Source organism: Acartia tonsa, chromosome 4 (assembly GCF_053477335.1).
Source record: "Acartia tonsa isolate MP-2025a chromosome 4, ASM5347733v1, whole genome shotgun sequence".
In the NCBI taxonomy this organism is placed as follows: Eukaryota; Metazoa; Arthropoda; class Copepoda; order Calanoida; family Acartiidae; genus Acartia; species Acartia tonsa.
Window position 1 is genome coordinate 26,561,359 of NC_137263.1, and position 10,889 is coordinate 26,572,247.

General features: G+C 31.4%; 1 protein-coding gene across 1 annotated transcript in view; it reads left to right on the forward strand.

Annotated features, from left to right (window-relative positions):
- LOC145318039 (uncharacterized) overlaps positions 1–10,889 on the forward strand; it is a 68,478-nt gene that overhangs the window by 23,645 nt on the left and 33,944 nt on the right. The window contains exons 7-8 of the mRNA XM_080159353.1: positions 4,103–4,199; positions 5,022–5,098. Of these exons, the coding sequence (XP_080015479.1) occupies positions 4,103–4,199; positions 5,022–5,098 (174 nt within the window). The remainder of the gene's footprint in view (positions 1–4,102; positions 4,200–5,021; positions 5,099–10,889) is intronic.

Below are 10,889 nucleotides of genomic sequence, written 5' to 3' on the forward strand. Positions count from 1 at the left end.
AAACGCTTAGATTATTAAACTTCAAAAATCTTATTGTTATTTTTATCAGTTTATATTTTAATATTTGAGCGGACTCGATGTAACAATTTAATATTAGTATGTATAGTGTATATGTATTTATGTATGTATGTATTTTTTGTATGTGTTTATTTTTTATGAGTCAGAACCAATATACATCAATTCATGAATTTTTATCATGGCGTTAATACAGTGCAATATTCATTGTTCTTTAAGTAGCTGGATGTATGAATGTATGGGCTTCAAATAAGATTTGAAAAACTATAGTTTGCGATAGATAACGTTTAAAAGTTTTTTAATACCTCCTCTGGAAGTGTTGCGCCTGATTAGGGCCAAGGCATTACCCTGTTCTCACTTTAATGTCGTGTAACTGATACATTAGCAGTAGCAGAACTTTTGACGCCTGGGTTTGGGCCGAGATTCGAGCCTAACATCTCCCCAAATACGCGAATTTGCTAAGGAAAAAATTAGAATCAGAGATGCTTCTAAATGAGGAGAACATACTATAACTTGAATTGTGCATCAACATGCAGAGTAAATATCAAACTTTGTATGTGTGTTATTTTTTGTTAGTATGTCCTTGTGTGTTTTACAGATTTTTTTTTTATATGTGCTGTTCTATTTCCAAATATTGGTAATATTCTGTGAACATTATATTTCATTATATGTATTACTTTTTTACATAAAACAAAATAGAAAATATTTTCAAATGTAGATTCAAATATTGAAATAAATTTTTATAATAAAGTAACAGGATCTCTGTCTGTTTGTCTGTCTGTCTGAATGTACGAAATAATCTTGCTAACCACTGAACCGATATGGTTTTCCATTACAGTGTAGCTTCTCATAGGTCTTGGAAAGATTTATAGCTGTTTTGGGGAAGGGTAAACAATCCCTCGAAGAGAAATCGCCCCTTGAAAATAAACTCAAAAAATTTTCTTTTTAATGAAAAATTAAAATTTAATGGATGTATTTATAAAATTAACAAGATGCCTGTCTGTAACGAAGGATCAACCGCTAAACTGACACGGTTTTCCTTAACAATCTTAAAACTATTTTATGGGAGGGTACATGCGCTCACCCAAAAGAAAACACGTCTAAATTTTCTATTTTATTAAAAATAGGAAGGGGGGGGGGGTGGAGTCAATTTCCCCTCCTCCGCGACCTCAATTACGCCTAGAGGCTTCTAGGGACGTAGCCGATAGACATATTAGCTAAAGAAGCAAGGTTTATTTTGTCTTTAGCTCAAGATTTCGATAATTACTAAACTGTTTTAGTTCTCCTTTAGAAGGAAGAAATAAATTCGTCCCAGGATGATTTTAGTCTATTTTTCTGCAGGGAGTAAGGGAGGGGACAATGGGCAATTAATTCAATATAAGAGTTATCAAAGAAAGGGCATGAAATCCAGTTTAATCCAATAAATTTGTAGGAAATTATAAAGGGATTGTTAATTGAATAATAGATTTCCATAGCGTCATGTAAAGTGAAATTACAACTTGTTTTTAATGAAATATATTGTGGTTTTATGGTGTGATTTTTATATTACAAGATTATTGGACCCAACCAGCTGCTAGCAAGAATATGACTGCCCCTTTTTATTCTGTTTATTTCCCTTGCCCCTTGCCCCCACCTCCCTTCTCCCTTCTCCCCGTCTGCTACATTCCAAACTAACACAACGAGTAGTTATTTCCCTTGCCCCCACTTCCCTTATCCCTTCTCCCCGTCTGCAATATTCAAAACATACACAACAAGTAGCGGCATTTCATGCGCAAGTACCCAAACTCAGTCAGAAACTGCTAAATTCTTGCACATTCCCTTTAAGCCAGTACCCAAAGTCTGAGACTCCTAAAAATTGAATATTCGATCCATTGTCCCCTCCCTTACTCCCTGATTTTTCTGCCTCTTGAATACAGCGCCCATAGATGGCAGAGGCGCAGCTGCTTGTTTTAAATAAAGTAACAGGTTGACATACATAACTTAATAAAAGAACAAGAACACTTTGTCCATTAACAGCAAAATATCAACAAAAAACTGAAAAAGCTTTAAAACCAAAAGATCAATAGAATGTATTATAGTTTTTATATACATATCTATAAAGTGATTTGAGAGAAACTGAATAGAGACTGTAGAAATTGATAAGAGATGTATGAGTCTGAACACCGTAGGTACTTTAGTATTTTGCCTGAACAATTCTTGTAGACTCAAAACTTCGTAATATAGATTTAGCTTGTACTCTAATTTAACCACCGCTATGATACTCAAAGAGCGAAATACGGAGAAATTATAATTATAGAGTAGCTGCGCTACTAAAAAAGATGACTTGTTGAAATATGAAAAAGTCTCTAGTCAGCACAAACTTGCATAACACACAGATTCAGATATTTTCACACAATAATATACAAAAATAACCAAACAAATTAGAATAATGTGAGTCCGCTTGTCCAGATTAAGCTAAATATCTCGCTAATTACTGGGGACGATTGGGCTCTGCTCTTAAGGTAATACATGTACTGGAAGTGGAGCATTTAAATAAAATGTAATATAAAAATAAATATTGGAATAAAAAACACATAGATAATGTTTATTTAATAATTCACAAAATAATACTTATCAATTAAAGTAAATTTGATGTAAGATTTATAATCAGAAGCAAATTTTGTATAATAAATACATAAAACTGTTTCAATTCACAAGATTTTTTTTATAACTAGAAACAATTTAATGCTGTGTCGAGATCGTTTGCCTTAAATATGTTTTTTATTGTCGTATATTCTAGATATTTTAATATTATCATCATATAAAAATACTCGATATTAGAACTGATATGATAAAGCTAACAAAGTTGTTTTCTTAAGAACAAATATCTTTATATAAAGATGAGAAAAGTATATTTTTGTCAGCTAAGCTGGAAATTAATTTCACACATTGATAAAATAAATTATTTACGGCCGATAAAATTTCTGACCATAAAATATTTGCAAAGTGCGACAGCGGCACGGTTGCAGCTAAAAAAATTACAATTCGATGAGAACTGCGTGTCAAGCACTGGAATGTTTCTTAACAATCACAGGCAGCTGAGGCTTCCTAAAAATTGAAAAATACTTGTTACCCTTCAATAAAAGGAATTTGATTTGTACCTATTGCTGAGCTGCTACGACTGAACATTTTTACAATATGGCCACCTGATGGGTAAACGGACTGCATCGGTTAATTAAAAAAAAAACTACGGTTGTTGAGCCCTGTATTTTTGTTTAATATAGTAATGAAAGGAAGAAAAGTTGGTAAATATTTAATAGTTTGTTGTGGGCAAGGCACAGAGACAGATATCAATCTATGTATCTTCCTATTATAAAGTAGTAAAGTTTTTATGTCCACATCTTAAGATTTTGAAAATTTCTTAATGGATTAATTTTGACATTAGTCCATTGATGGTATTTTGCTATTTTATTTTAAGATTTAGTTCTAGAATTATTTTTTCCCTTTCCTCCAACTCTTCTAATACTGAGCCCCTAAATTGTAGGAGTGCAGCCGCTATGAATTTATTACCATAGAAACTTATAACTAGAAAATCATTAAAAATAACGTTTAATTGGCATTGATATAACTCAATACTTACATACTATACAAATATGTTTTTAGAACATAATATACTTGTTATGTAAGAGTGTGAAATTGACATGGAATTGAAAAAGGACTATCTGATAATATTCTATCTCCAATAACTTTAATACGGATGAAAACTGAATACTTATCTGTTTACCTGGAAGTGTGAGGATTTATACATGACGTAATCTTCAGTCTCACCAATAAAATCAATATTAATAAATTTTGATAATTTATTTGTATAAAAAATCATAAAAGATAGATTTTGTATTATTATAATTCACTATAAAGCAAGGCCGAAAAACGGACTTAAATGGTTTGAGATCTTGTCAAATATATAGCATAAAACATAGCGTATCCGCTATCTCCAGATGGTAGGTTTTGGGTTCGAATAGCGGCTAAAACTGCGAACTGTACGGTCAAACAATTGTGTTAATTTAAAGTTTTCAATTTCATTTTTTTAATACTTCCTTTTTTTTAGAATGTGGTGATCCTGAACTTCCATTCAAGTCTCAATATCAAGTTGTGAAACCTGGAATATCTATAGTAGCCTGTGCTAAGGGGTTCAGATTATACAGGTATAGTGTATAAGAAGAGAGAACATAGTGTACAAGGATAGCTAGAGTACTAAGTGCACAAGTTCTATTGTTGCAAGAACCAGGCACTAACGACTTTGTAAGTACAGTGTACTTGATTTACAGGGAGAGAGTACATTGCGACAAGTTTTTAAACCTGGAATTTCTATTGTAGAATGGGGGTACATATGATACAGATAAAGGGTACAAGGAGAGAATACATAGAGTTCATTGTAGCATTTGGGTCTAGTTAATACATAAAAAAAACTACATTGAGTACATAGTGAGTACACTTGTTTTGAATGAAATTTGTATCGTTTTCAAGTTTGCCAGGAATATAACGACTCTAAGTTACAGAATAGAGAGCACATAGTATAAAATTTAATAAACCTGGAATTTATAATTTTGCAATATTTTTTGGTACATAATATTCAGGTACTGTGTTGAATATGATAGTGTACAGGTTAAGAGTACTTAGAATACATATTGTTGCTACAAGAATATAATTTTTGATATTTTAAAAGGTATATTCTTAAAAAGATAAAACTAGAAGAAATTTAGTTTGAACTTTGTTAAGTAATTTTAGTTGTGTTTCATTTCTGTTTAAATTTTAAATAAACTTTTCAATTTACTGAAAAAAAAACTTGTGCAAAAGTCAGATTTTCTAAAGGATTTGTGCTAATTATTTCCTCTTTCTATAGGTAACGTAGCCGCTCTTTAACTAGGATATACCCATACGTGTGCATGACCTTCTCTAAATGGCATACAGTTAGTTTATTTATTGTTAAATGATAGATTTATCAGAATTTAAAATTTATTTTGTAGGGACGGAGAAAGGACAATGAATGAGACAATTTCCTGTATAAACGGAGCTTGGAACTCTTCTCAGTTGACCTGTCAAGGTAGGGGAATACATTCAGTGTTGCTAGCAATTATCTGCTTCTGTAAAATAGTTAGTTCTTTGTTAAAGGGATTTCTGGCGAAAGATTGGTATATTTCCTATAGTCTAATTAAAGGTGGATTTGTCATTCGCCCACTCCTGATGAAATGTTTGTAATAGAAGACCAATTGGTACCAAAAATATATCCGCTAAAAATTAAACCTTTCTTCATATAAGAAGCATACATTCGTATCCTCCAATAACTTCAAAACTAATGTGAATTAGGTTTAAAAAAATAATAAAGATTTGCTGTCTGAAAAAGAGAGCATAATGCAATTATCACTTAAAGGGAAAATAAGATAAAGAATAATCTAAACTTGTAATTGGATTACATACCCTTTACAAGTAGTAAACCTATTTGCCATTTTCTATAAAATATAAAATTATTGTGAGTTTAGAATAAATTCTAATTCATTTCCTGTATATATTTAATCTGATGACCGTCTAATCTAGAAATTCTGTAAAAGGAAACGAAATCTACATATTTGTGGCTAAAACAAGAATAAAATATCCAACAAAATTAAGCTGAACATAAAATCCCCTTTTAACTTGTAGCCAAACTGGTGTCAACATAGCCTAGATTTAAACATAGTTACATCTAGTAAAAGACATAAAATAAGCTCTTAGCATAAAATACAAGATATATATATATATATACCTACAATTTGGGGTGAGCATAAGAGTTCCTTTATAAAAAAACTAGCGGCTTCGCTCCTAGCCTCTAGGGGCTGTGCCCCAAGAGTTTTGATCAACCTAATTTTTCGTATCTTAAATTTAAAAAGTAAAAGTAAAAAAATTGTGGGAAGGGGGAATTTTTTTTTTTTTTGGGGGGGGGGGTATTCGACCCCCCTTTTTAGTAGCGAAGCTACTCTATAATTCGAAATGTCCGTCCGTCCGTCCGTCTGTCCGTCCGTCTGTCCGTCCGTCTGTCCGTCCGTCCGTCTGTCCGTGTAAGACAGAATAGGGGAAACGTGATTTTCTCGGCTCCTATTAAAGATAGACAGCTGAAATTTTTTGACAACATTCCCATTATTAAGGAGCACAATTAACTATAAAACATCAAGGGCGGTCGGACCCCGTTTTGGCAGGTTTTAGGCTATTTTTGTATGTTTCACATTTTTCTCTATATCTTCAGTGTTTATGGTCCGATTTTCAAAATTTTTCAGTTATTGATATCAAAATTAAATTTCCTGTCGTTTACAGAAAACAACTATGACAGCTACACTGCCATTTTGCAGGTTTTAGGCTATTTTTGTATTTTTCACATTTCCACCATATCTTCAGTGTTTATGGTCCAATTTTCAAAATTTTTTCAGTTATAGATATGAGAATTAAATTTCCCGTCGTGTAAAGAAAACATCCATGACGGCCAGACTGCCTTTTTGCAGGTTTTAGGCTATTTTTGTATTTATCACATTATTCTCCATATCTTCAGTGTTTATGGTCCGATTTTCAAAATTTTTTCAGTTATAGATATCAAAATTAGATTTCCCGTTGTTAAAAGAAAACAACCATGGCTGTCAGACTGCCTTTTATCAGGTTTTTGGCCATATATTTGTATTTCCCCATATATTTGGTGTTTTTGGTCCAATTTTCAAACTTTTTTGGAATAAATACACTTTAAATCTACTTTTACGTATTTCCATCCACGATTTTTTGTGCTTCGCTACTTATGGATGTTGTCATCCTTGTTAAATTTTAGTTTTAAAAAGAAAAAAAAAATTTGGGGGGGTATTTTTCATTTTTTGGAAGGGTTGGGGAAATCCAACCCCCAACCCCCCCCCCCACCCCCCCAAAAAAAAGCTCAAAACCATCACAGGACCAGTAGGTATATTCCCTGAAGAGTAGAGCCCAATCGGTTCTGTTGTTACTGAGATCTTAAGCTTCAGACCGACAGACAGACGGACAGACAGACGGACAGACAGACAGACGGACAGACAGACAGACGGACAGACAGACGGACAGACAGACGGACAGACAGACGGACAGACAGACGGACAGACATACGGACAGACAGACGGACAGACAGACGGAAAGACAGACGGACAGACAGACATCGTTCTACATTGTATTATAGATTTCCTTCGTTTAATGTACATATAAATTGGGATAGACTAAAATACCATAAAGAAAAAAATCTTTGTTAATTTTTTTCTGTTTGCAGAAGAGGAAACAGCGACATAAATTTATACATAGGAAAATGAAAAAATGAAAGCTAAGCTTTACTAAAAAAGAAAACGCCATGATGGAATCATTTATTTAAAGAAAAAAAAACTATTTTCTCTTACAATGTTTTTCTACTTAATAGTTTTATGCATTTTAAAGTAAAAATATTATAATGTTAATGTTAAAATAAGTTATAAACCCTACGAAATCTTAAACAGGGATGAATAATAATATGTACGTATTTAGGTCATCTTGCATGTGGTATTGGTTGTATTAAACGATTATTCAAATATTAATATTAAAAGGTTGGTTCTAAGAAAATATAATAAAAAATCGACCACTTGGTAGTCTTATTTTCTTTTTAAATCTTCCATATTGAAACCTTCAAAACATTTAAAGTAATTTACTTTAAAAACTTTTATATATTTTAAATACTTATTTTTAAAATTCAAGAAGAATTGTACCAAAAATAATTATAAGTGTTGCTATTATTGATTCTACTTTAAATACCCAGCCTCATATCAATTTCTTTACATTTCCACTAAATTATTGTGATGACAAAATCTAGTTAAGTAAACAAATAGATTTGTCCTTTAAAAATATTTTAACACATATATAACATGAGTTAAATCTCTCTCCGTGGGGGTGAATGCAGCCTACTAAAAAGTTTCACACGAAAATAAGTTTAAATATTAATGAGAATATGTTTATAAGGATGGTAGCTAGCTAAGACTTTCAAACAATTCTAAACAATTTCTCTCTCTATTAAGTACATTTAGGAGACTTTTATTTCAATTTTTTATTTCATCAGAATTTAAGTCAGTTTGTTGTGACGTATATCAGTGGGCAAGGATGACGATGATGGATGGGGCTAATTGAGGTTTACCTCTCCCCACCAAAATTGTTTTAAATATTTTAAATTTCTTTGGTACCCCCATCAAACTGGAGCTTCTCGCCAAGGATCAATGTCCTTGGTTTTTACAAATAAGAAAAATTTTAAGCGACAAAAGGCCTAACGGAAAAAAGACCCAATGGGACTAAAGACCTAGATTTCTTTTTTGCGTTATGAAGGCCTGCTTTCATGGATTTGGCAATCTAGTGAATTTTGATATTTCGCTACTTAAACATGCATGTTTTTAACCTTGTTATCTTTTCCACAATTGTACAGAAATAAAAAGAATGAAAACAATTCTAGAATATATATTTGTTCTTTACTGGATCACATACTGAGAAACTTGGTATGTACAAATTAAGGCGCTGTAATATTTTTAGGTTATGGTTTTATTTATTTTATCAATAAAAAAATAAACACTATATTTATTTTATAACCTACAGGATATTTTATCTACCATGTCTAATATAAGATAATAATTTGCAAGAATAGATAACTTTTTAACTTTCCTGGTGGTTTATACAAACTAGTTTTTTTTACCTTAATTAAAAGCGAAGCTTTTCTATAATTAGGGTTGGTCCGTCAGTCCGAGACAGATAGCTTTTTTCGTTAATTTTTGCATATTAGAATTGTCCTATCGATGTCAAACTTTGCATGGTGATACCTGTAGTAGGTACGATTTAGAAAGCGTAGCAACTCTATAATAATTACCAGAATGTCCGTACGTCCATTTTATACATGTTGATTTTTCTACAAATTTTTATGTGATCTAATTATCCGTTTGATCTGATTTTTGGAATATTAATTCCTGGGACAACAAAGTACAATTTTATAAGCGAAGCAACTCTATAATCAAGTCCTAAATATGTAAGTAAGGCCATAAACATTATCCTGTATCAAGCAGTTTTTAAAAAAAATCACTTACAATTTTGCTTCGACTCTTATACTTTTATATTCTGATTATTCAGTTCTGACACCATACAAGTGTTAATGTCCGCTTGTCCTACCGTTTCAATGCTTCGCTTTTATGGATGTTGTCATCTTTGTTTTTTTTCTACATATACTTTAATAATATAAAATATGAACATTATAATGATAATATTTTTATTCTATGGGGTTTGAAAAAAAGTTTATTTTTAGTTTATTTTCTAAAAATAGGAAAGGATTAAATAAGCTTTCAATTATGAGATTTGAGGAAAAGATTTTTAATATTGAAGAATTTTTTGCCTTTTCAAAGGAGCAAATTTTAATAAACACTATCGTAAATTATTTGATCAAGCAGTCGCCAGTTTTGAGCACAGTTTAATTAATCGGTTGGTCTAGGAAACTAAGCACATAAGAAAAAGGCCAATTTGCTAATTAGCAGCTACTGTCTTAGTCTGATTATTTTTTCCTTAAAAATTAATGTTTGCAATTTTACATTAAATATAAAACAATTTATCATCGTCAATTAAAAAAATAAATCTAGAACGGAAACGAATATTGTAGTAGCGAAACTTCTCTGTAATGCAGGGCTCGGCATCACGCGTAAGACGCCTGTAATAATAATCTAATACTGATCCAAATTTAGCAAGCTCTCTTTTGGAAAAAGTTTTAAAAGCATCCAAACGGGTTAAATATTGAGGCTTAACGTGTCTGAAAGCGCGGCAGTCGAGCCCTGCTGGAAAGTTTGGTATGACGAAATGTGACGTCTTTTTAAAGTAAATGTAATAAGGTTGCCTAATTTTAAAATCAAAGCATTGATGAATAAAAAAAACTAAAAATAGATGGTGTCAATAAATATGTTAGAATAAAGCCGGATTTACGAAATAAACAGCATAGAACTTAGAACTTAGAACTGACAAAACCAACCAAAAATAATCCTAAATAGCCAACATGCAATAATGTACATTAAGCTGCGCGCTCATTAATATAAGCGAAATAAAAATTTGTGCGCACTTTATTTATCCCTATTTTAATTGTCATAATTTTATCTTGCCTATTCCAGATATTTTTTTTAGATAGGTTTGGCTGTACGCAAAATTCAAAAGTACTTAAAAAATACATTTCTTCGTATTTTTGACTCATTAATATATTTAATCTAACTAACTTTGAATCTATGAATGTTCTTGTTTATTAACGTGTGATTTATTAAATTTGCTTTTTATATAATATTAAAGTCAGGCAAAGAAAAGATTACTGGAAAACCTGTCAAAATATTGTCAGAAAATAATTAGGAAGAAAAAAGTACGTTTAATATGGCAACATCTATATATCAAGTGTATGTCCGTATGTTACTCTGGTACAGTTCATGGTAAATTCATAGAATCAAACAATTCAATTAAACTGAAAACTTTAAAGACTGTTAGCGACCAAACAGTTAAACTTACTTAAAAATGTCATTTTACCAGGCAAAAAGGGACCATTCTAGTTTTTTTTCGTATGAACCAATATTCTATGATCTTAATATTTTTTTTCTTAAAGGGAGTGTGAACGTAAAAATTTCTCATCTGATTATCAAATCTTAACATTTACTAAGCACATTTCACTGCACTGATCAACCAAAAATGTCCTATTCACAAAAATATCCAGAAATAATGCCTTGATTTTATGGTATTTTGAGAGGGAAAATGGAAAAAACAGGGAAAATCTGAACGTTTTTGTTTCTTATAATGTTTGTAGGGATATTTAACTTGTCATATATAGTTGAAACAAT